Raw genomic sequence first — 26,496 nt, 5'->3', positions numbered from 1 at the left:
AGACCCCATTTGCTCATCTTGTTGTAAAACAAATACATGACAGGAGGCAGTTAATTAAAATTGGGGCACTTCCCAAAGTCGTTTATGGGCTCTTTTTGGGGGGCACCGGGGACCCTCTCCCACAGTCAGGCCAAGGGATGAGAGCAGTTTTAAGGCTTTCTTGCCCAGATAGTCGAAATGCTACATAGAATTTCAAGGACTTCCCTTCTTTCTTGCTAACACTGTGTTTCGTGGGATGTTGGAACACCTGGCAGTATTATCAGACCAGGCTGAGGACTGCTGAGTTAGCGTGTGAGGCCTGTCTCCTTCCTCCTCCTTGTCTCAGTGTACTATTTATTCTACCTACGTGGTGAAAGGTGTTGCCTTGGAAAGGTGTTTCCAAGGATGCTACATGCTGGCCAGCAACAGCATCGCAGTCTCAGAGTTCTTCCTAAGCTGTCTCCTGCCTCACGGTCACTTGGTTACGTCAGTGTCTGCTGGGGCTCCACTGCACAGCTACTCTTTTCCCCTTTATCGTTAGTAAGTACCTCGGGAGAGATGCTCTAAGGCTGTACAAAGCATCTCCTGTTTCTCCTCCGACTTTCACGCACTGATTACAGCACCCGTCACAGGACTTTGACTGAAACAACTTTTTCTGCGGCACTTGCCGAGTGGTGATCTAGCATCTTCCGCGTTCCTTCCAGTGGAGCAATCGGGAGCCGAAAAGAAGAACTCCCCCTTTACTCCCATGTAGTATTTATCTATATAGTTATTACTTATATCACACCTATTTCTGTTGTTCCATGAGTTATGATCTAATATTCTCCCTATTCATTCTGTGGCCTCAGTGGTGCCAGCTTGACCCCAATTGTTCTTCACTTTCAAGATAAAGAGTATAAAAGTCAGGCAAGGGTCCTTCACCGGTCTCTGGAGCCAGACTAGGGGAGGACTGTGCGTGGCCCCGGGGGGAGGCGCACCAGTCACCGCACAAGCAGAAGGAACAGGAACCCGTGGAAGCTGGCCCGACACACTGAGACTGAAGCTCTGGCTGGGGGGAACAAGGAGCCTGAGCATCTCAGACTGTCAGACGATGGAGTCCGTCTCACTGAGACCAACGACAGCAGCGAGAGTCGTCTCCACGGGCAGCACCCTCTGCAGAGCCCTTCAGTGCTATGGGCCCAGAGAGCCAAGCCCCGTGTGTGAGAAGCTCAGAGGCCTCCAGCCCCGAGGCTGAAGGAGCAGGGAGGGCCCTGCTCTCCAGGACTAGATGCCCGAGAAGGGCTGCAGGCTGAGCCTAGCTTCTGGCCAGGGTCTAATCACGGGCCGGCCTCTGCCTCACACATACCCTCTTTTTTCCATGGACCCTCTTCAGTCTGTGGGCTGGGAAAACGAGGCAGTCACCTCTGAGCCAGGCCCCATGCTCCAGAGGCCCTGGCAGAGCCCGGTTTCGGCAAGAACCACCCTTCGGCAAGCCGCCGGTGGCCTAAGGCGGGGCTACTTCTTCCCCAGACAGACTTGTAACCTCTCTAGCAGCCGGGTGTCTCCCCTAGAAACCCGTGGGTGGAGCGGCTGGTGTTGAAGGGTGATGGAGTCTCCAGCAAAGGGCCTGCACCTCCTCTGGAGGCACTAGCCTTGTGTGTCTTTTCTGGTACCTGGGGTCAGGGCACTGACAGAGCAGGACACACTGATTTCCACTCACAGTCCTAAGTTAGGAGGTGGGAATGTGGGGGCATCACCTCTGCTGACAGGACACTGATGGGAGGCATCGGGAGCAAGAAAGGAGGGGAGGATGAGACAGACTGAGCCTGGCGTCTGGCCCGGGAGTGCACTCGGCAGCACACAGGGACGTCCCTCCCCTGGGGCCTGGCCAGGCCTGGCTGGGCTCCGGCAAAGATGGAAACTTTGAGCCATAAGCAGATTTAGGCAGTTTTCTTTCTGTCACCCATGCAGGCTGCCTTGAGATACTGCTAGCCATTGCAGAGACCGGCAGCTTTGCTATCAACATAGCCTGAATGTTCACCAAGTTTATACTCAGACTGATACAGGGTGCAGCCAAGGGGGGGCCCAGAAAAGATTTGGAATGGTGTCCAGAACTCAAAGTGTATAGGAATATTGGAGGAAATATTATTAAGATGTCCTCACCCCACCCAGGTGTCAGCTGGGGGAAGGGACGAATGGAGCAGGGCCACTGAGAGCTGTTTTGCATAGCAACAGTTTTGCAGCTAACCTCTGGAATGGTCATTTAACATATCTATAACCTTTAACTGGTTTCATAGATATGTTAAATAGCTGTGGCCAAGTTTTGGGCGAGGGAGAAGTGAGTGGCTGCTACCCAGGATGTAATTGGGAGCTGATGCTCAGAGAGAGTGCCTGCAAGAGAGCCATGTGGCGAGAGCCATGTGGCGTTAGCAGAGTGAGGACCCCCTCTTGGCCAGGTGAGGGGGAGAGCCACGCTGTTTTGGAAAGATGTAGACCCCTGTAGCCATTAGGAGAGAGAGCCACATGGTTTCAGCAGAGTGCAGACCCCCTCTTGGCCAGGTGAAAGGGAAGACCACTCAGCTTTGCCAGAATGGAGATCCTTGTGGCCAGGCGAAGAAGAAAGACGTGCACTTTTGGTGGAGTGCGGCTTTGGTAGAAGAGGCCTACGCAGCTTTGGGGCGCCCCCTTTGGCTGAGTGGCCTGGAAAGCAGGAGAGACTTTGACTGGAACTTGGTATAAAGAACTCTTGCCAGTGGAAGGTGCCACATGACTTTGGATTAATTGGAGATCCTGCCTGGACAGGCGACACAGCTCACGTGCCAGCGGCCTGGAGAAAAACGGACGTGTGCTCTGTTCCTGATTTACGGTACCCGGAGTTGGGACAGTGGGAGAAGGGAGCACTGTGTGTGTGTGTGTGTGTGTGTGTGATACAGGGTGCAGCCAAAGGGGGGGGGCCCAGGAAAGATTTGGAATAGTGTCCAGAACTCAAAGTGTATAGGAATATTGGAGAGACGTATAAGGTGTCCTCACCCCTTCCCCCAACAGGTGTGAGTTGGGGGAAGGGATACATAGACCAGGAACATGCAGGGCTGTTTTGTAAAGCCACAGCCCTGCAGCTAATCCATGGCCTGGTCATTTAACATATCTATAGCCTTTGGCGGGTCACTTGGATATGTTAAATGGCTGCGGCCATGCTTGGAGCTAGGGGAATGAAGTCACTTCCCCCCAAGATGTGACTGGGGTGCAGATCCCCTGAGTTACAGCGCCTGCGTGGGGGCTTGGAGGAGATTGGCTCTAGGACATGGGACCATACCTGCCCAGACTAACAATGGCAGCCCAGTAAACTTATAATAATACAGAAATACTGGCAGGTGTAACTGATAGTGGGAGGAGTCGGAAATAGGGGTACAGAGGAAGATGGGCACGGGGGGATTTAAACCCAGACATGGCAGCCATTAGGGGGAGAGACACGAGATTTCAGCAGAGTGAGGACCCCCTGTAGCCATTAGGAGAGAGAGAGTCACACGGGTCTCAGCAGGGTGCAGACCCCCTCTTGGCCAGGTGAAAGGGAAAACCACGCAGCTTTGCCAGAATGGAGATCCCTGCGGCCAGGTGAAGAAGAAAGACGCGCGCTTTTGGTGGAGTGCGGCTTTGGTAGAAGAGGCCCACACAGCTTTGGCGTGCTCCCTTTGACTGAGTGGTCTGGAAACCAGGAAAGACTTTGACTGGAACTTGGTACAAAGAACTCTTGCCAGTGAAAGGTGCCACATGACTTTGGATTAATTGGAGATCCTGCCTGGACAGGCAGGCGACACAGCTCACAGTGCCAGCAACCTGAAAAAAAACGGACGTGTGCTCTTTTCCTGATTTACGGTACCCGGAGTTGGGACAGTGGGAGAAGGGAGCGCTGTGTGTGTGTGTGTGTAGGTGTATACCCTTAAAGACTTTAATATTTTAAGGAAGGCATTAGGCCTGAATAGCATTAAATAAACATTTTGTTTCCTTTTCACAACTCTCTAGCATTGAGAGATGTCTTTCCAATTGGCGGCGGACAGAAGAGCCCAGTAGATATTAGTGTACCGTCCTGGGGAGGGGCCTCTCTTTTCTGAAGTAGTTTTTGGTATCCCTCAGTGGGTCAAGAATTGCCGCCCCCCCTCGGACCCTTGTTCGGTAACAAGACCTGACCTCTGGCAGATTCCAAAGGGGATGAGGTGTGGGGACCTGTGCCTCCAGCCAACACCAGCAAGACTTTTATTTCCAGTCAGTGCTTCAGAAAGAGCTTGCCAGAGAACAAATAAAGGAGGCCCAGGGGCACTCCCTAGCTCTGGCCTGAATGTGATTCCCTGTTTCTTTGACAGCAGTCACACCCCAAACAGTCTGCCTGTGGCCTCTCAGCTCTGTTCCTCTGACAATGGCCACCAGGATCTCAGAACGTGCTTTTGTCCAGAGGCTGTTTCATCCACACCTCCTGCCCAGTTTCTGGATAAACAGACTTTGTCTGCCCCTCGTTGTGGGCAGCTGAGACCTCACACAGTCTCGGAGGTGGGGCGGGTGTTGTCAAAAACCAGGCTTTAGCAGAGCTGATAGGAGCAGCAGCAAATGCCCCAGGCCTCTGAAAGGACTGAAGTCTCTCCCCTGGGATGAGCCAAACTGGATTTACATTCAGGGCTCAAGCAGGCCTGTCTTGTCTGAAACCTTGGTGGGGTGGTAAGCATGTTTCTGGAGCCCCCAGAGAGAGGCAAGGATCCCTGTGTGGAACAGAGATGGTGCACAGACGACGGAGGCTCTGGGGGGAGGCTGGGTTGACTCACACGCCCTTGCACTTGGCATAGATAGCCCGAGGCTAGTGGTTCCTGCTCTGTGTCCGCCAAACTGTAGGGAGGCCTCACGGTGGCCCAGGCCCCATTCCATTCGCTCACATTCCCAGAGTGGAGCCTGGGAGAGCGGTGATGTGCTCCACATTGGGCCGCAAGAGGAGAGGCAGGTCCCCGAGTGCCCCTTCTCCTTCCCTCAGGTGCTCCACCCCCACCCCTATCATCCCACTCAAACTTCCTGGGTCTTGGCTTTGGGTAAGCCTCCCGATGACCATAGAACCCTTCTCCAAGGCCTCTCCACCTCTGGTTGCTTTTTATTTACCTCTAATACGAAGAAAGATACTGAAAACATTTTAGGGTTTAGTCCACCTCAATCTCCTGGGATCCAAGGTGCAGAGGCTGAGCTCTCGGGGAATGCAGCCAGGAGATTAGAGGATTAGATTAGATAGTCTGTCTCCGTTTTGCTTAGATCTTTTTCTGGGGTTTTGTTCTGTTCTTTCATTTGGACTATATATATATATATATATATATATATATATATATATATATATATATTTTGGTCTTCTCAATTTGGTAGCCTCCCTGTGTTTGTTTTGGTGTTTTAGGTAGAGCTGCTTTGACTCCCTGTCTTAGTAGTGTGGTCTAGTATAGAGAAAGACACCTGTAAATTGTGTGGGGCAGAGCAACCCGCTTCACTGCTTTGTGGCCCTGTTGAGGGCAGGGGGCAGGGTGGGGGTGGCTCAGAGAGGGGACAGTGCTGTTGCCTGGCTTCTGGAGGTCTGCCCGGCACTTGCCCCATTTCAGGTCACGTCACCTGCCTCCCTTATGTGATTGGTGCCCTTCTAGCTGCTGCCTGGGGTTTACATAGTTTTAAATTCATGCCAGCTGTTTAAGCTTGAAAATCTGGCAGATTTTTCTACCTCTTCAACCCCCACTGGTTTTATAGCCAGAGGTAATGGGGATTTAGTTATCTTCCCAGCTCTGGAACCCTGGGCCGTGCGGTCTGGCCTGGGGCTGGGATTGCTCGTTCCCAAGGTGTTCCTCCTGATTTTTATCCACCACATGTGAATGTGAGACCCCCCTAGTCCATGTCCGTTGCCTCCACCTCTCTGCCCCGTCGCCACAGCTCCGACCTTCCCACCCGTCTAGACGGATGTGGCTTCTTTAAATTTTGGGTTGTTAGACTGCCACACAGCTCGATTTTCTGAAGATTCTGTGTGTTTTTGAGATCTGGTCGTAATTCTTTCTATGGTTACGCGAGGAGGTGAAGCGTGTCTACCTATGCCTCCATCTTGACCGGAAGTCTGGGAAACTTCTTTAAGCAGCAGGAAAAATATGATTTGTCATCTACAAGGAAACCCCAATAAGATTTATGTTTGACTCCTCATCAGAAACCATGGAGACCAGAAGGCAGTGGGATAGGATAACATATTCACAGTGCAAAAGAAAAATGATATTAACCAAGAATCTCATCTCTAGCAACAGGCTGTTGAAAATTAAATATATCCCCAGATAAACAAAAACAGAGAGAAAGTTTTGCTCCCAGTACTTCCTTACAAAAATACTGAAGGAGGTTCTTCACAAATAAAATTTTTTTGAAAAAATATAAAGTAGGCTCTGAAAAAACATGCTCTGGAAGCATGTTTGAAAAAATTCAAGAACCAAATAAATGGGAAAAGATTGCATGTTTTGTTCAGGAAGCAGAAGATTTAATATTAAGGCGACAACACTCTGCAAATTGACCTACTACAGAGTCAACACAAAAGATGCTCAATGTTATTAATTGTTAGGGAAATGCAAATCAAAACTACAATGAGGTACTTGACACCCACTGGGATGGCCAGAATTAAATACACACAGGACAATAACAAATGTTGGTGAGAACGGGGAGAAATTGAAACCCTCCTTCATTGCTATTGGAATTGTAAAATGGTGCAGCCGCTTTAGAAAAAAGTCTGGGTCTCTCAAAAGGTTAAATGTAGGCTTATCACAGGACTCGGCAACCACACTACACATATTCCAAAAACAATAAAAATAAACACATATGTCCATTGCAAAATCTTACGCACAAACGTTCCTAACAGTATCATTCATAACAGCCCCAAAGTAGGAACAACCCAGACTCTCAGCCCATGAAGGGCTAAATGAAACGCATTTCCATGCACTAGTAGATCATTCCACCATACAGAGGGTGACGCAGTGGCACGTGCCACACAACGTGGATGGACCTTGGAAACATTCTACTCAGTGACCAAAGCCAGTCACAAAAGACCACGTGTTGTAGACTCCATTTGCATGAAATGTCCGGAACTGGAAAACCCATGGAGATGGATAGTGTCCAAGCGGTTGCCAGGCGCTGGGTGGTGACGCATTCTAAAATTAGTCAGTGCCGACGTTTGTACAACCCTGTGGCTGTACTGAACACCTCGGAAATGTGCCCATTCAAAGAGTGAATTTTGTGGCATGTGAATTAGGTCTCAGTATAGCTGTTATAATCCAAAAGAATGAAATAGCCAGCTTCTTTTTCCCCAATAGTCAAGAAATTTCCAGCTTTAAACCACAACTAAGTCATAAAAAAAATTGGGGTGGCGTATATTCTGTTACTAACTAACTACTACTTATTTCCTCCACCCCCTGGAATGAAAAATAACTATAAAGTGATGCAATTGAATTTTCATTATTACATGGATTAATGTGAATTTCTCATTTACACTCATCTCAGATTGCAGGCCACTGATAGAGAGATTTTGTACCTTATTATAAAAGGTCACGGAATACAAAGCCCTTGTTTCTAAGGATCTCTTTTGCTCCCTCAGGTTTAACTGTAACCTGCTCTGCTTATTCATTCCTGCTGTTCATTCTGAGTCATTATTTTGCCTAGGACAAAGGTATGAAGTCAGTGGAAAGGGGACTGCCGGGTAATGAGGCCTGGTAATGTGTCAGGCACTGTGTCAGACGCTCTACTTAAACATTTCCTGTCCAGTGCTCACAGCCTCCCCACAAAGGAGTATTACTGTCTCCCCTTTGAAGACAAAAAAGCAGGCTGACGGGTGAGTGGGCAGTCCAAAGTCTCATGGCTGTGGACAGCACCCAAGACAGCCCGCATCCCTTGCTCAGCATCAAGCTGCCTCCCAGAGTTCTCAGTTCTGCACAGCTCTTCGTGGTCCTTCATGGCTGTGGTAAAGGCAAAAACTTTGGCTGCCTGAAGAGTTCAAGGTTGAGGGTGATTTTCAAAGGACACTGTATGATACCACACATTTTCCAAACTTATTTACCATTACTCCTAATTGCTCAACATTTGTGTTTTTTTTAACAAAACTGTTTTTAATATTTTATTTCTTTGTTTAATTTTTAGAGAGAGGGGAAGGGAAGGAGAAAGAGAGAGAGAGAAACATCAATATGTAGTTGCCTCTCACATGGCCCCCACTGGGGACTGGGCCCGCAACCCAGGCGTGCGCCCTGACTGAGAATCGAACCGTGACTCTGGTTTGCAGCCCCCACTCAATCCACTGAGCTACACCAGCCAGGGCAACATTTGTTTGTTAACAATGTGTTAAGTCTGTACCACGGGCAAGCGTTAGTTACCTCAAATAGTGACGTGAGTAGGCTCAGGTTTTAGCACTCCATCCATCTGGAGGAGAATGAGGAAGGGTCGCCTCTTCTCCACTCCACTTCCCGGCCCCAGCCTGCTAGGCTCATGCATGCCCATGTGCAGGCCTGTTCCGTCCTACAAAGTATGCTTCACCTTGAATTTTGTGGAGGCTGGGACCATGTCTGTTTTGTGCCCCACAGAGAGCCAGGCCCAGAGCAGCTGTTCAGTAACAGCTGGATAAACGATTAAGCAAGTCCCTTTACCGATCCATAAGAACATGGGCTGGTTATTCCATGCTCTATGCCTTCATTTCCTCAGTTGTACGTGGGAATAAAGAGAGTGCCCACTTCACGTGGCAGCTCTGAGGTCCCGTGAGGCCACACCATGCACACAGTGAGTGCTCAACCTGCTCTAGTCCTTGTTCCCATTATTACTGTGGGGAGGGGTGAGAGGCACACCCCTCTCCGGCAAGAATGATCTCCTGCCCCTTTTTACCTGGTGACCTGGGTGTTTATTTCTTAAAGCGGAGCTGAAGGCCAGATGGTCCAGCCACAGGGAGTTTGCTCTGCTCTGTTGAGAAATCTTGGTCTGAGCCCCTGAGGATGAGAAGGACACAGTTGCCTTGGGAGGACACCCTGGGGGACCCCACCCTGCTCAGCATGGGCCAGTCGGTTCCCACAATCCACTCTGTCCAGGGTGTGTGTGGGGTTACGTTTCAGAAATGTTAGGGTGTGACCTGAAATCACAGGTCCAGAGGAATGCCAACTCACTGGGCCACCCATCAGCCTCCAAGCTGGCCATGAAGATGTGTCTGTGTGTACGGGTGCACACGTGCCCAGAGACCCAGGGCACAGGGCTATCTCAGAAAGAAGACTGTCTCCCACTGAGCTTGTCATGTCACTGTCAAACACGGAGACGTCCTTGGGGCCTTGACCTTGGGCCCACAAGACACACCCCTCAGGTCTCACAGTGCTGGGGACAGGCAGGACCTGTCCTGCCCAAGAATAGCCCGTGGAGAGAGGGGCCCCTCTTCAGACTGATTTACCAGACTGCAGCTCCGCCGGCCCCAGCTGCAACTTTGTCTGCCAATCCTGTCTCCTATTAGCAGGCCCTTTGCAGCTTCCAAAAAGACTCCTCGGGCACAGCAACTGCCCAGGAGAGGCAACCATGGAGCCAACCACAGGGATCCGAGAGGTCCAGCTGCCTTCCCCTGCATGCAGGCAGGAGCGGGACCCCTGAAGGGAGAAGGCAGCCTACAGGGGCCCGGGCAGGCAGCCCTCCATGTACGCACCACATACTGTAGCCTCCTGTGCAACAAGCCGTCAACGGGGCTTCTTGAGCTGCTCTTCCCAGAGGGATAAGGGCCTCGAGCCGGGGCTGCACGGCCTCCAGTGAAGACACAATGGCGAGCTGGCCCACACCTCACCCTTCCCAGCACCCCAACTCAGGATGCTGTCCCCTGCTCCAGTCCCCAAAGGGACCAAGCCTGAGCCGCTGCTTGAGCGAACTTCATGGGCAAGCAACCTGTGCAGTCACACAGGCCCCATGACTGCTTTTAAAGTTCTGATAGCGACATCTTGAAATTCTTAATTTTTGAACAAGGGGGTTTCCACCTTTTCACTTTTGCATGCCGCCTGCAAATTACGTGGCCAGTCCTGCCCACGACCTTCGCTCATGCAATGTCCAGCGCCACACCTGACGTCCTTCCTTATTTCTTTCTCTGTCTTCACATCTTATTTGTCCTCCTCTAAGGCAGGGTCCTGAGAGAAAAAGTTCAAAAAACCATGAAGGAGAGAGAGACCACATTATCTTCTAAGGGGCTTTTTTGCTCCACAGCAGACAGAATGGTGAAGGTCGACAATGGACCCTCGGATACTTCTGCCGAGCTTGAGATCTGGGCCCAGTCGGAGATGGGGGCTCTGGGGGAGGCCTCCTACCCCTCGTCCTGCGGGCACACTCCTTGATGAAGTGTAGGGGAAGAAATTTAATAAGTTCATTTTGTCTGGCCTTTGGAGTTCATGTCCAAAGCTGGAGACATCTACAAGTTTGAGTTCAGAGACCTGAGCTGGTAACCCACATGCCCTTTTACTTGCTATGGCTCCCGACAAACGCCAGTCTCAGACCCTCACTTTACTCCTCTGCAAAATGGGTCACAGTCCACATCAGGAGGCTCTGGAGTCTCCATTGCTCATCTTGCTGGGTGTTGGAACAGATCCCAAGCCTTTTCTGACACTGGCCAGTGAGTTTGGGAAGTAGGTTGCCATTCATTCAGGTACATGTCCTATTTACCGTCCCCAGTCCCTGGGCTGGCCAGGCCCATGAATCTTGCCACACAATTCTGGAGGGGTTGTGACCTTTCCCTGAGCCCCATTCAGGCGTCCCCAGGTGACGCAACCCTACTCTGGGCATGGTCTCAGATTTCTCCTCAATCGTGCCTGAAGGGCGGAGAGCCCAGTTCCTGGGCCACATTGGTTTTCTTCTCTTCAGCTGTACCTGGATGTCCCACCCATGGCCAGCACCAGCGGCACCAGGAGAGGCTGCCTCAGGAACCTGGCTGCTGCCTTTATTTAGGACAGGGGTGTCCTCAAGTGTGGAGGGGCTCCACCTGCAGGGTCCCTCTGGCCGCCACAGATGACAATAAGTCTACCAAGACACGATCTGCTTGGGGAGGAAAGGTGATCAATCTCTCAAAGGAGAAGGGCCAGGAGCCTGTTCCTCAGTGGGCTTTTATTGGGTTCAGTTTACACAGGAACACAGGTAAAGCTCATCAATCATTGTCAGGCAGTAAGGATCCAACAATAGATAACATATGAAGAACTACAAGGGCTTACTCTGAGTCAGGGTCTGTTAGTTAAAGGGCTATAAAACTTTGGGGAACAAACTCATTTCATGCTTGGACCCTTATCAGAAAACTGAGAACATTCTTAGCAAAGCATGTTTCACAGGATTTTATGTATTCTTTCTTAGGCCTGATCACCCTGGGGAACCTGCCCTTTCCAGCACAGGGCTGCACCCACCTCCAGCATTGTTTCAGGCTTAAGTCTGGCAGGGGAAGTAAGGCAGCCAAGAGATTAAGCGGCTTCTTGCAGACAGAACGAGGACTCAGGCTATGTCAAAGCTGAGGGGTGAGGGTCCATCACCCCCTTTTTCTATAGCCCCCCAAGTCCTTCCCTGAGGGCCCCTTTGTGACCATGCCTGTCTTTGGTTGTCCCTCTCTTGAGGAATCTTGCCCATCATTGGCTAACTGGTCATCCACTCTGGACCAAGTAGGGTGAAGTAAAGGGGGCAGAGGTGGTGCCCCTGCCAGGAAGATAAGCTTTGTCCCCTTACTGGCGTAAGGTCCCAAGGTCTATCACTCAGCCTTAGCCATGAGGGGTTACAGCTTCTGAAACCAGGCAGAGCAGTTCCCAACATTTAAGCACATTGGCTTCAACTTCACAGAGCAACCCCTCTGTGGAAGAAAGCGTCTAGGAGGGGCTTCTCTCAGGTCTCGATACTCAGGAGCACTGAACTTCTGCAGAATGAGTTTGTCATTGCAATGCGGTCCTGAGCGCTGAGTGGCTGGGACGCTCAGAGCCCAAGGTCAGGGCCTCCCCGGCACGGAGGCAGAGCCCTGGGTAGGACAGCTGGTGGCCAGCCACCCCGCACTTGGTTGTTGTGCAGGCCCTCCTCCCCTGTGCTCTCGGTTTGCCCAGTTCCCTTGGCTTTTTGTTTCACACCTTTCTCTTTCATGCATCCTTACACACACCTCTCTGCTGCAGAACCAGGTGCCATGGAAATATGTGAATTTGTGTTAAAGTCCATTTCAGCCCTGACCGGGCAGCTCAGCTGGTTACAGCATCCTCCCATGTCCCACGAGGTTGCGGGTTTGATGCCCATTCGGGACGAGTACAGGAGGCAACCAATCCATGTTTCTCTCTCACTTTATTCTCTCTCTCTCTCTCTCTTACTCTCCTCTTGTTGATAAAGATATCCTCAGGGGGCGATTTAAAAAATCTGTTTTGGGAACTTGTGAGGATTAAGAACTGAATTGCTTTGCCAACACCATGGAAGTGGCACCATCACCGAGTGGTGCTGGGATGGGGAGGACGGGGTGGGAGGCAGGGGTTCTTCCCTCTGAGCTGGTTATCTGGCCACACACAACAACGTCCTGACCCATGTTCATGGGCACCTGTTTATCTTTAAAAAATACATATACACACACACACATATATATATATATATACGTATATATGTATATAGCCCTGGCTGGTGTGGCTCAGTGGAGGGGGTGCCAGCCTGCGAACGGAAGGGTCGAGGTTCAATTCCCAGTCAGGGCACAGGCCTGGGTTGCGGGCCAGGTCCCCAGTAGGGGGTGTGTGAGAGGCAACCACCCATGGATGTTTCTCTCCCTCTCTTTCTCCCTTTCTTCCCCTCTCTCTAAAAATAAATAAATAAAATCTTTTTAAAAATAAGTAAATAAAAGTGCATTGAACATGTTGACAATTTTGCAACCTCCTTTGAGATCTTGCTGAATTGATTTAAGAGCTGGGAGGAACTGGAAGTCTGGTAGAAAGTCTCATTTTATGGAGCAACCAGCAGATTCTTGTTAGGATTACAGCCTGTGGGCTTCAGGGAATGAGAGGCCCCACCCTCCTGGGCAGGAGGATGCAGGAGTGTAGATGGGAGAGAAGGTACCGCAGCTCAGTGGGGTCCCGGATGGTGCCCAAATGGGGTCCCAAGCTTGGCTTCTGTTATAAACGGACCAGGGAGCGCCAGGGTCTCCGGAGGAGTCTACTCAGAGCACATAATCCCAGACCCCGCTGGGACCACTTGCCCTTTTCAACAAAATGGAAAACTTTACACCTGGACCAAGTGACCTTGCCCCCGTCCTGCCCCTCAGGAGTCTGTGACACCTCCAATGCCTTCTGACGCAGACATGCCACCTCTGCCTCATGCTGCTTTGCAGCTGAGGGCCTGGCACCCGTCGCAGCCGGAGCCTCAGCTCACTTCTCGCTGTGCAAAGTGAGCAGAGCCAGCGGCGTCGCTGTCCCTCTCAGAAGGGGAAAGGGCGTCGTCTCAGGGAGGAGAGTGGCTGCCCAGGAAGAGGTAGTCAGCAGTCCACCCCAGGGCTGCGAGGCTCCTTGGCCCTTTGAGCCAAGGCCAGCCTGTCCTGGCTGCTGCTCACATGCCCTGGGGCTGGGCCTGCGGGTGAGCTGGGCTCATGTATCGTGCTATGCTCCCCGGCAGTGGAACCTGGTGTGTGAGGAAGACTGGAAGATGCCCCTTACCTCCTCCCTCTTCTTCATGGGTGTGCTCCTGGGCTCCTTCGTGGGCATCCTCCTGAGTTCCTTCGTATCTGGGCAGCTGTCACACAGGTAAGGAGGCTGGGAGGAAGGAAGGGTGGGAGAAGGCTTCTCCTTTTCTTCTCCAGAGAAAGGGGGGCCCCTCATGCCAATGAATCAGTGACAGGAGGAGTCATGATGTCTCCTTTCTTCCTGCCCTCAGCTCCTTTCCTGCACCCACCAGAAAGTGGAGTCCTCCCATCACCGACCCCCTAGGAAAAGGCACGCTGCCGTCACCACTCCTTCCACCCCACCCCGACTCTCTGGTGATGTGCTACGTTCACAAGCAGCCATCAGCCAGTAGGGGCCAGGCAGCAAGCGCCGCTTGCTAACCGTGCACCCACCTCAGCTGCAGGTCAGGTCCCTGACCAGTCCTGGGGGCCACAGAGCTGACCCAGAGCCCCCAGTCTGGAGGAGGCCGCAGCACGGCTCAGGGAGAAGGGCCTCACTGGCCCCTGGGTATTTTGTGGGGACCAGAATGGGAGTGCTAAATGCCAGTGCTGGGGGAGACTCCCCAGGGGGTGAAGCTCCCTCCTCCAGTTACCAAGCCCAGCGGGACCCCAAGCTCAACAGCCTGAGACCTGAGTTTGGAAAATGGAGCAGAAGACGGCTCACACATGTGCTCCATTCTGCCCATTGGTCACTATCAGAAGGTGAAACTGCAACTTAAGCCAACTACAGGGTCACTGATGGATATTGCTGGAAGATACACATTCCACAGAGCAGTGGTTTGCGATATTGGTTGCACATTAGACTCACCTGGAAAAATTGTTTAAATCCCAATATCCAAACTGCATCCCAGACAATAAGGATCTCGGGAGGTGGGTGCAAGCAGCGGTGATTTTGAAGGTGAGTCCAAGGGCAGCCGGGGTTGAAGACCACTGCATGGAAGGAGTCTCGTGGTGGATTGGCAGAATTCCCACGCTGCTGGTATCAGATGGGCCCGTACTCTGCACCCAATCCACCTTCTGGGAATGTGGTGACAGCTTCTACCTGTGGCCTGTTCTACGGAGATTTCCACATGTCCCCTGCTCTGTGCTTTTGAGATATGGTGCTCCCACGGGAGGCTTAGAATCCCAAGGGGTAACTCCGGGGCACATGGATGCGTAAGGCCTCACCAAGGAAGAACCTGGGCAGATATGAACGGCAGGAAGAGAAGTCTGTCTTAGCCCTGAAAATAAGGAAGCCTGCAGCGATGCCTGACTGCACTGCAGCCGTGTCCACAGTGCCGCTGTGACCGGCGTGTGCCGTGCATTGTACTGTGACTGCCGCGTGCCTTGACTGTGCTGTGTGTGCTCTGCAGGTTTGGCAGGAAAAGCGTTCTCTTCCCCACCATGGTGGTGCCGACTGGCTTCAGCTTCTTGCAGATTTTCTCCATCCACTGGGAGATGTTCACTGTGTTGTTTGTCATCGTTGGCATGGGCCAGATCTCCAACTACGTGGTGGCCTTCATACTGGGTAGGAATGGCTTCTCATCATTGGGACTTCTCCTTCCAACTCTCTGAGAGGCCCCGGAAGAGGGAGGGGCACTGAAGGGGACACAGGGAGTGCTTTTACTCAGCACAGAAGGAAGCACCTCAACCCATGAGCCGTGCTTCCAACATGTGACCAGCCCCAAACACGTAGGGGGTGAGGGTAACTGTACCCACATGCTCCTCTCCGATCCAGCCACGGGCAAAGCAGATGCTCATGGGGCACTAGCTCTGTGCCGGGTCCTGAAGTGTGGTGGTGGGAACCAGCCACGTAACAAATGAGAAACCTTTCGGGAGCACAGGGCTTGACAGAGGAGGTGAATGGGGGGTCTTCACGGAAGGGAAGCCCAGGGATGTGGGTGAGCTGAGCTGTGAAAACTCAAGACATCTGCCTTGGACAGGGCAGGAAAGTGTTCCTGGCAGCTGTGCATGGCCCAGGGAGGGACCTGGGATAGCTGGTGTGGCCAGTACGCAGGCATCAGACAGGAGTTCAGGGCCAGCCCGCCATCACTGGGCAGATCTGCTCTCACCCCGAGTCAGAGCCCATCCCGAGGGCCTATCAGGACCCACTGAGTTGCTAATAGGAGTCCTGTCTCCGGGCAGCACCCTTGCTTTGGAAACAACAGGCTACATGAGGGGGACCCACCAGCTAAGGGCCATGAGAAGGCCCCAGGGCCCTCACCAGCTTTTCCTTGGGGGAAAGGAGGTGATCCAGGAAAGTGAGTGAGGGAGTCCACAGAAGTAAGAGTCCCCAACATGCTCCCTGAGCCCACCTGCTCTCTCTGAACAGGTGAGAGAAGGGGAATTGAAGGGCACCTCTGGGACCACAGACACCAAATCCCGTAAGTCTATGTGGTAACATCCTCGTGGGCTGGGTGCTGTCCCAGTTTGTCCACATGGTCATAGTGTCGTTATTAGCAGTGCCCTTTTAATGAAAGGCTAGTGATGCTTCTCGCCTCAGGTCTGGATCCGGTGAGATGATCCTGATCGCCTCTAGAAGTCCGGATGACTCGCTGGCTCTGGAGATACCGTGTTTTCTTAGCTGAGGACGCGTGCAACCTTTGTCAGGTTGCCAAGAGGGAATTATTCAAATTCCACTCCTTTAATCATTTGTGAAGAACCCCTTGCCATGGGCCCAGCCTCAGTGTCTGCAGAGAGGAGGGCCGAGAGCGTGCCGAAGCCACGTGGACCTGGCAGATAGCACGCTCTCCACAGGCTGCAGCGTGAGGGGCCTCTGTAGGGGAAGGAGTGGGCAAGTTCTCTGTGAGGGAGGTCATTTGTGTAGAGGACACAGAGAGCTTCGGGACAGTGGTGCTGGAACCTGGAGCGATTAGAGGGATTTGGGACAGAAGCTGCAACCTCCTGCTGCCTGTTGGCCCTCAGGACACAGGATTTGGGGGCACAGCAAAGCCTATCATTCTCATGGTCTATGTCCCCCAGAATCCATCTTCCTTCTGGTGACCCTTCCGATACCTGAAACTCAATGTATGGCTCTGCTTGGGCCAGAGACACACCAAAGACTCAACAGGCCCCACAAAACAGAGGGCGCTGCCAGAGGCCAGCACACCCCTTTAGGGAGATGGAAAGGACCATCTGAGGTGAAAGGCAGAGAGCTGTGGTGAAGCCGGGAAGCCCAGTTGGTGGATGGGCAGCCAGGTGCTGAGTGTGGAGTCCTTCAGGTTCCGCTGGGCATCAGTGTTGAGACCGGCCTTTCCAGTGGCACGGGGTGCCTCCAGGGCCATAGAGCCTCCCCAGTCAGGGTGAATGAGGACAAACCACCCTAAGTCCCCTGCAGGCAAGCCCTGCCCAGCTGGCCCTGACCCTGCAACCGGGTCCCTGCCCTGCTGCTGGTGCTGAGCAGTGGGAGGGCTGGTGGGCTGGGGGGAGGGGCGGGGACGGGGAGAAGTAAGATCATAGAAGATCAGTCAGAGCCCCGGTGTTCCAGCCAGGCAGGGTGCTGGGTGCAGCAGGCGCCTATCAGCCTGGGGCCAAGCTGCTGTAGGGTGCCTTGGAAGCCTCTCTGGCTGTAGTTTTACTCTACCATGCTCTGGGGGAAGCTGCTGACCCCGTGTCCTGGTAGGGGACTTTTTGTGTCAGGTCTGAACCTTCTTTAGAGAGTCACTAAAACCACCCTCCTGCTGGACCAGCTGGGCTCAGCGCCCAGGGAGCGGAGGGGCGATGGGTCCAGCGGCAGGGACGGCTGAGGCGCGATGATCCCCTGCAGCGGCACAGCAGCGCCCTCTGGCGTTTGGGGGCCGACGCAGTGAGTTCCTGGTTCTGACTAAGTTTAGGATCCCACACCCCGGGTCTGGGCCTCCAGGTTCTGTCCAGGCCTTGACTTTGCCCTCTGGCTCTCGGGCAGAGCTAGCAAAACTGTACAGTGAGGACCCCCAGGTTTCAGGGTCTCCACAGTCCTACAGGAAGCTGGCTTACCCCTTTTGCTAAGCGGTGCCAAAGTGGGTCCACTCCTTGCTCTGCTTTTCAATGAGCCTGCCAGAGTCCTGGGAGACCAAGAGAGGGACAGAGGGAGCAGTGCTGCCCACGGGGACAGAGAGTGGCCACACCTGGAAGTGGGGCCGCCACCTGAGGGCCGCTGGGTTAGGAGGTAATAACACTCAGGACCAAGGACACTGACCCTTTCTGCACTCCAGCTGCCGGCACAATCTCCTGCCTTTTCCCAGAAATAAGGCCCTCAACCTGCCCACGGGCTTCTGGGTAAAACGCCAGCAGCATCCCTCATAAGGAGCTGCTTGCATCTATTTCACACACTAACTGCCTCCGGTCCTGACTGACTCACTAAGTCAGTGGTTCCCGGGCTCCTGACATCAGCCTCCTGGGCGGCATTGGCGCCAGGGTGCCCGACTGTTCCAAGCTCCACTTCCCCTGCTGTGCAGATGTGTCCTTCCTTTCGATAAGGATGCTGGGATTGCATCCTCCCTTGTGACCTGGGCTACCAGGACACTCAGGCAAAATAAAACTTGAACTACCTTCATTATGTAACCTTTATCAGCCACATATTTTTAAATGTTTTCAAACGGAGATATAATTTTCACATCATAATACTCTTTTAAAGGTTAAAGTTCAGTGCTTATTGGCGTACTCATAAAGTTGTACAGCTATCAACTCTTGTTTAACTTCAGAATGGTTTCCTCACTTCCAGAAGACACCCAGGCCCCCGTCAGGGGGCCGTCCCCACTCCCCTTGTTCCCTGGCCCTTTATGTCTGGGGGACATAGAGCCACTAACATACTTTCTGTCTCTGGGGGTTTGTCTGTCCTGGACACTCCTTATCAATGGAATCACGCAAAATGAGGCCTCTGTGACTGACTTCCTCCACTGAGCATTTTCAAGGTCTGTCTGTGGTGTAGCTGGAATCAACTTCCCACTGTATGGACATACCGCAGCTTGTCCGTCCACTCAGCAGCGGGTGGACATTCAGGTTGTTTCCTCGCCCTGTGGAATGGATTCAGTGGCCCTGACTGCATCCATGACTGATGACCACAGAAGGCCCCGCTCGGTGTAGAAATGACCCTGGCCCTCTCTGAGTCACTCCCTCATGAGGGGGCACTCAGATTCCATTGGTGGCGACAGGCAGGGAGTGAACAGGACTTGCTCCTTTGGCTTAGATGTCAGAGTTTTACTCCCCAGAGACTCTCAGAGACCCAACCAGACTAAGACCAACTGGGCTTTGCCCTGGGAGCAAAAGCCTTGCGGGTAGAAGAGGCCGGGACAGGAGCCCCAGCCAGCACAGCCTGAGCCCCATCCCCCGCACCCATCGCATGGCCAGCCAACCACGAGGGAAGCTTCCCACAGCGTCAGGCCGGCGAAGGCCCTCAGGAACCAGGCTCCTCTCTCGGCGTTCCTCAGGCTGGTGGGTCTCCAGCTGGTTTAAAGAGCAGCCCAGGCAAAGAAAATGCAAGTCCTCACACCTGGAAAGGGGATACGACGTACAGCCTCACCCATCTCCCATGCGCGTCTCCACTAGAACCTCAGTTGAAAGACTTCTTGATGGGGCCAAGGCTTTGCCTTCAGGTGACTTTTTTTGAGACATTACCCATAGGTCAAACATGTCAGACTTCACTCCTGACCATCCCATTTATTACGTGTGAATTTAGGCAATTCGTTCCAGCGCTTTAAGTCTCAGCTGATTACATACAAAATAGAAGTAATATTCTTCTATAATTGTGGTGAAATTTTAAACACATAATACAGGCGAACCCTTAGTCTGGGACCTGCCACACAGTGCCTACTCAAAAAAAAATGCTACCTATGAAGATGACAATGACGATGATGATGACGGTGGAGGAAGGTGATTCTCCAAAGTCAAAGATCAGGAAGGCGTGCTAACCAGCACCACTCAGGTCGGTGCCATCCGTGCTGCCCCCCCCCACACAGGCAGAGAGCTAGATTTACGAAGCTTCTGTCCCCAGTGATGACTCAGCAAAGTGAGAACAACTCTGTTTTGGCCTGACCTGCCCTCAGGGAGGGAGATTAGGCAGGAGCCCAGCAGCAAACTGCTCTCCCTTATCAGGGTGACGGGGCCAGGAGGGAGCTCCCTGGGCCTCACGATTCCGAGAGGTTCTCACACAGTCCTGTGTGCTTTTTGTTTTCCACAACCCAGTCTTCTGCCGCTTCACTCTGAGTCTCTGTTTAGGAATACAGTACCCCCATCCAACCCCGAATCACAGCTGCTACAGGCAGAGTCTAGAAATTATGGCAGGGGCAGTCTTCCTGTGGACGAGTAGGAAAGCCATTAACCGGGTAAGAACAATCTGGAAATAATATTCACAGTCCTCAAAGAGGCCAGGCCTGATCCTTGGAAATGAACTTAGAGGCTGAGAGATGCCCTGGCGGGGGGGTGGGGGGGGGTGGTCTTGTGTCCTCAGTCTAGGATGGGAGGGACTCAGGACTGGCAGCTTGGATCAGTCTGGTTTCAGAAATGGCTGTTGCAGAGGGAGCCACTGAGGCACATGGCTCAGTCATGCTGAGTGATGGGGGGGTGGGGTGGGGATAGGAACAGGTAGGCGGTAAGTGTGAGAGACCAGCCAAAGTGGTCATTTTACTGCTTCTCTGGAATTAGCCCTTTATTCCTTAGCCTGTACCAAGGCGTGTAAACATGATTGAGAAAATCTCTCTTGAAAGCCAATCTGAATGGCGTTTGAATGGTCCGCTTTGTATTTCCTGGGCTCCTTCTCCATTGTGGCGGCAAGACCTCAAACAAAAGGCAGAGTGGTTGCCATAGCCCAGGTCTCCGCACCGGGGACCAGGAGTGGACTCTGTAGAAAGGGCCCGGAGCTCTGTGACAACAGAAGAAGCCTGTTCTTGGATTCTGAAGGGCGGGCACGCCTCTGGAAGAACAGTGCTGAGCCAGCCGTTGTGGTGCCAAGCAGCTCAGGACCCACAGCCACCTGCGTGTCCTTCCCCCAAACAGGGCCCCGCACGCTGAGCAGTCTTGGGCCATTGTGGTGTCTGGGAAAGCTCTGCGGAGTTCCGTGGGTGTGTGGCCAGCTCCGGGGCTGCCAGCAGCAGGCCAGCAGAACACTGCCTTCTTTTCTCGGTCTAAGAGGCTCAGTCTGCCTGGGGCGGATCCCTGGCACTGATGTGGCTTCAGGGCAATCCGGCCCCTGGGCACTGGGGCCTGCTCTGTGCACCTACAGGGCCAGCTGGATCCCAGGACTCAAAGAGTGTCCCCACCCAGGAACTGTGACTGCTCCACGGTTTCCCCACAGGCCAGGGTCCATGTCTGTCCTGCAGAGAATTATGGGAAAGGCTAATGCACTGTGACCCCACGGAGCCCCTCCAAAGAGCCCCCACTGTCTCCTGGAACACCTCTCTGCCCCCCGCCCTGGGGCTCATGTTTTAGAAATGTGGCACTCCTCAAAGAGGTCGCCTCTTGGGGCTGGGCTGCTGTTTCTGTGACATAAAATGATCTTTAAAGAAAAAACCTATAGCTCCTTTAGAATCTCATGAAAACTTACCTTCCACAAGGCATTAAGTCTCAAGTCCCTTCCCACCTTCCTCCACCCTGACCACGAGGCAAACACCTTTCCCCTTCCTGAGTGACTACAGTTGGAACTCTGCCAGGTAATGATGTAAAACGCCAATATTAAAGTAAGTTAAAATGCTAATGTTCCTCCCTTATTTCAAACAGGCATGGAGATCCTCGGCAAGTCAGTGGGTATCATATTCTCCACATTAGGAGTATGCACATTTTACACCTTTGGCTACATGCTGCTGCCACTGTTCGCTTACTTCATCAGAGACTGGCGGATGCTACTGCTGGCGCTGACTGTGCCAGGGGTGCTGTGTGTCCCACTGTGGTGGTGAGTCTGGCTGTGCCCCAGACAGCCTCCTGCTGCAGGGCAGCGCAGTCTGGGACCCAGAGCCTGGGGCTGACCAAGTGCCGTCTCCCTGGCGCTGGCTGAGGCCGGCCTGAGAGCTGGGGTTTAATTCTCCGCCGTCCCACAAAGCGCCTTTCTCGGGAGACCCAGAGCCCTCTGGCCCCAGGCTCTCCCCACTCTTGTCTGCTGTTGGTGGTTGCTTCCATTTGTGGAGACGGTCCTCCGGAGTCTTGTTGTTTTGAACTCCATTCCCCTGCTCTTTCGACACTTTTCTCTCTAGGAAACCTCTTTCTCCTTACGGACTCAGCCAACCTCGTTCCTGTCCTCGGGCATCTGAGCTGTGCCTGTTCGTCAGCTTGGTCTGGAAGGGCAGGAGAATTACTTTCGTTTAATGAGTTGTTCCAGAAATTTTCTCTCCTCCCTCCACCCTCCAACCCAGTTTTGACACATCCGTATGGGAACCCCCAAACCGCTGACACAGCCCCAGTTCCACGCACTGTGGTACGTGGGAGATTTCGAGTGACAGAACAGATTAAGGAAAGGGCAATGAGGTCTCATCTATGCCGTCTTTTTTGGGATTCTTCATTTCTTTGGTTTCTCACATTTGAGCAAGAAGAAAGGGGATGCCTTCCATCACGGGCTCTGGCTTGCTCTCTCTCTAATTCTTTTTGGTTTGCTTTTATGATACCAAAGTCAATCTCCAGGCAGGGACTGGTTTTACTGAACTGTTTGGTTTCTACCCACTTACACACCACAGTGAACATTTCTTGGATCATTTTTTGGAACTCACAGGTCCACATTCGTGGTGGCCCTGTCCTTTCAACACACTGCCTGGGAAGTGGCCTAGAAGGTTCTTATCTTGCTGTGAGTGTCAGGCAGCCATAGAGGCTGACGGGTAGTCTTGGCCTTGTTAGAGCTGATGGCTGAGGTTGGACCCACTCCAAGCTACTGTCCTTTCACGACCTCTAAGACAGCTATGGTTTACCGTCTATTTTTGGCATGGAAATGTAGGAGGGGAGGGAGCCTTTTTTTTCTCCTTACGGCCCTGGAATTTGAGAGGCAGCATGTTAAAGATTAGCTATGATGCAGATTCGGAGGTTTCCTCTGGGACCCGGTCTGAGGGTCAGGGAAGCTACTGGTGAAGGAGCGCGTGGCATATCGACACAGCCCCACCTCCGAGGGGAGCAGGCACCCCAGCCCTACAAGATCAGGGAGGTTTCTGGAATGAGAGTCACCGTCATCCTCCTCCTCCTCCTCGTCGTCGTCATCATCACACCCTCCCCACAACCTCCTGGCTGGCTGAATCTAGTATAAATGGTGTTGGTGGCCCACCCAAGAGGCTCTGAAGACACAAGATAAGCTTATTTGTAGGTTACATTCTGCCTCTTCAGATGAATAATTTTAGTCATTGATGTTCCCTGGCTCTAGATGTACCTTTGGCATAAAAGACCAGTACTTTTAAAATATGTTCTAATCAAACTTATAATAGTATAATTCTATCAGAGAGAGAGAGAGAGAAAGAATGAAAACAGAAGGGTTCTAATCGACTAGAAGAGATTAGTTGGGATTTTAATTTGTGGGCTTTGGCTCTTTGCCTTGGGACCAAGTAGCCCATCAAGGATGAACTCTGATGGGTAAGCTCCTGAGTTTCCAGCCGAGAAGGCCCATCCCGGAGAGCCGCTCCCTCCTGCCCTAGGGGGAGTTCTTTTCTCCGCTGCACATGGCTGGGCTGGGAGCGCTCCTGGCCGTGGACACACCGTCCGGGCCAGCACCGCCCAGGGAGAGGCCGCCCGCAGCCCGCAGCCCGGGGCCAGCACCACCCTCGCCCTGAAAGGTTAAAACAACAGTCTTATCATTTTCCTCTAAGAACAAAATCGCTTCATTCCAAACATCTCATCCTCGTGGGCGGGCCTTCCCAAAGCAATGCTCCCCCGTCCCCTGGGCTGGGATGATGTGGGGGATGCCTGGGCTGCTGGGCTCCCCGCCGTTTGCTCAGTGTGGGACAGAGGCCCTCCAGCCACACCCTGCCCTGTTCCCTCTGGCTTAAAACTACAGAGAGCCGGTCATGGGCAGCCCCGTTTGTTAGAATGGGCTACACTTGATTCTCCATGAACTGAAAGGCCGGGGCCATTCTACAGCTAAGCCTACAGCTGGCCTGAGTAGGTGGGCTGGAAATGGGAGGGGAACCTACAGAGAGTCACTGCAAGAGGCGTGGAATGTTTTACACCCCAAGTTCCCTCTAGAAGGGAAGCCCTTCATGGCGGTAAGAAGGTCTCAAGCACGAGTGGAGTACGGAGTATGGGTTCAGGGTGGGAGAGGAGCCGACAGATGTAACGTGGGGAGCGTCTTGCGATATCAAGCTGCCATCACCCCCGACGCAGTGATGGCCCTCAGGGCCCACAGTGAGGAAGGCAGGACATTGCACAGAACAGCCTGGCTGGGGAAGGATACTGCTCGGAAGCAGAAGCGCCCAGGACACACACAGTGACTGTGTAGGGAGACATCTCATCCCACACTGTGATGGTAGCCACGAGCCACATGCTACTTTTAAAATTAAAATTAAAGTAAATAAAACTGGAAATTTGTTTCCTCAGTCACACTCATCACACTAGCTCAAAGCCACATGTGGTCAGTGGCTACTGTCCTGGACCAACCAGCCCTGACTACAGACGGTCAGTGACCTCACGTCATCACAGCCGCCTCGGGGGCCCAGTGAGGGCATGTCTGGACCAGCGCAGACCCGGCGCAGTTTTCCACCACGGTGCGAGCAGGCTGGGGCGGGGAGCCGGGCGTGGCCACTGGGCGAGCGGTGGTTCGTTCTGAGAGCACTCGTACCCATACCGAGGCTCTGGAGGGGCCCATTTAATCATAGGGAGGCTCCAAGTCTGCTACGTGGAACTTGCTTTCTAGGATCACTAAGTACTGAGAAATAGGTAAGGAAAACACGAGCTGGCAGAAGAATGGCTAAGCGATTGTAAGACACAAAAATTAGGAAAGAATTTAAAAATGTAAATAAATATGTGCATGACAGAAAGAAATAGAAATAGAAAAAAAAGAAAAATGAGCAAAGAGAAGACATCAACTGTGTTTGACCATCAGTTAAAATGCAGAAAGATTGTATAATTTAAAAAATTAACTTTCTAGACATTTATTAAAAAAAAAAACATTGGGTGTCTCCCCAAAACTGGTTTGAGTGCTCGCTGCGAATCTGCTGCCACTCACGAGAACCACCCACAGGCTGGTGTCCCCGCACCCCCCTGTTCCTCGGACCGCAGCAGAAGCCGTCCTTTCCACAGTAAACTTGAGAGCATCTCCGGCTGGGGCACCCGGGAGTCTCCCCGGGATGGACACGTGGAAGACATTAGGCTGTGCTTCTCCCAAGAGCCACCCTTGGCTGTGAGGTCTCGGACGGCCCTCTCCAGCTGCCCTGGCTGAGCCATACGCACTGCGGATGGTGGCCCTCGTGGTCTGGTCTGCGCCTGGCTTCCAGCGAAGCTGATGATTAGTCTTGGGATTTGATCAGAACTTGGAAACTCGAAGGCGCTTTTATTTATTCTTATAATCAACAGAAGTCACACAAGGCCTCACTCCCCTGATTTCCTTTAAAAAGACAAACTAGAATTTTACAAAATAGAAATTCTTTCGGGGGCCAACTTGTTGTTAATAGTCGCAAAACCCTGCCATTGTGGAAAATTCTAAACCGCTAACAATGAATTCTAGGTTTATTCCTGAATCTCCTTGGTGGCTGATATCCCAGAGGAGATTCGGAGAGGCTGAGACAATCCTCCAAAAAGCTGCAAAAATGAACAGCGTGGCTGTGCCAGGGTGATTTTTAATCCTGCGGAGGGAAGTAAGCATCTGCAAACATTTCCCTTTGAGGTCAACTGCACATTCCTGGTTTTATGGCATTTAAACTTAGTTCAATATGCTTCACCCACCGCGGCCCAGGCTTTGTCCATGAACGATGACTGAATTCTGAGATAAAACCCACCTCACAGGGCTGTGTGTGAACTAAGTGCGATGATATGTGTAAACTGCTTAGCAGAGAGCAAGTATTAACTACATGTCAGTTCTCTTCCCTTTTGCAAGTTTATTTCCAACTTTTTAAAAAATATTTTATTTATTTTCAGAGAGACGGGAAGGGAAGGAGAAAGTGTGGGGGAGAAACATCATTGTGTGGTTGCCTCTCATGTGTCCCTCACTGGGAACTGGCCTGCAATCCAGGCATGTGCCCTGACTGGGAATTGAACCGTGATCCTTTCACAGGCCCGCACTCAATCCACTAAGCTATACCAGCCAGGGCATTTCCAACTTTTTATTGGTATCACTCTATACCATGGTTGCAGCTATATACTGGTGATTTTTGAAGGTCCCAATTTCATGGAGAAATGTGTTTGAGGGACATTCCACCACGCACTCGCAGTGAGCCCTGGCTCTTACCAAAGCCTGCTGAAGAAGCTGTGTGTCTTTTGTCTCGCTGTGTCATGTCTAGAGCTTTAAGGCCTGAAGACTCTCCCTGCGGGCAGGAGGCCTCAAGGAAAAGCTGATACACTGTGGAAGCAGCGACCCTTTCTAACAGAGAGGGCTCACAGTGTTCTCAGCCATGCCCCGTACTGGCCCCCAGAGGAAACCAGCAGTAGACACAGTTCCTGTGCTTAAGGAGAGTGGAATGTCACTGAGAGCATCCAGAGGATTAGATGAAAGATACACGGTGGTGACATGAGGGAGGAAATACTATGTAGCCAAGGAGTGGACACTGGGACAGAAGAGAGAGAGAAAGCTGAGCGACTCAGGGCTGAAGAGGCAGGTCCGAACCAGGGAGAGAATGGGGCAGGGCATTCCTGGCTAAGAGAAGGGCAGGGGCTGCTCAGGACGTGAGGATGGTGGCCACAGCGACAGCATGCAAGTCTGCAGGGCTCTGTGGAGGGTGGTGGGCATGCCCACACTCCACCCCAGGGCCTCCTCCATCCCTGGCCTCCAGGGCCTTTGACAGAAG

General features: G+C 52.5%; 1 protein-coding gene across 1 annotated transcript in view; it reads left to right on the top strand.

Moving 5' to 3' along the window:
* The window catches only part of LOC118990135 (solute carrier family 22 member 4-like), a 43,604-nt gene that overhangs the window by 6,457 nt on the left and 10,651 nt on the right, over positions 1-26,496 (top strand). The window contains 4 exon segments of the mRNA XM_037050540.1: positions 13,594-13,721; positions 14,992-15,146; positions 21,311-21,482; positions 25,221-25,317. Coding sequence (XP_036906435.1) covers positions 13,594-13,721; positions 14,992-15,146; positions 21,311-21,482; positions 25,221-25,317 — 552 coding nt within the window.

The sequence above is a fragment of the Sturnira hondurensis genome, unplaced genomic scaffold (assembly GCF_014824575.4).
Source record: "Sturnira hondurensis isolate 20B ecotype Veracruz unplaced genomic scaffold, ASM1482457v3 Scaffold0006805, whole genome shotgun sequence".
Taxonomy (NCBI): domain Eukaryota; kingdom Metazoa; phylum Chordata; class Mammalia; order Chiroptera; family Phyllostomidae; genus Sturnira; species Sturnira hondurensis.
The sequence above is the reverse complement of the archived record's forward strand: the minus strand, read 5'-3'. Positions and strand labels throughout refer to the sequence as shown.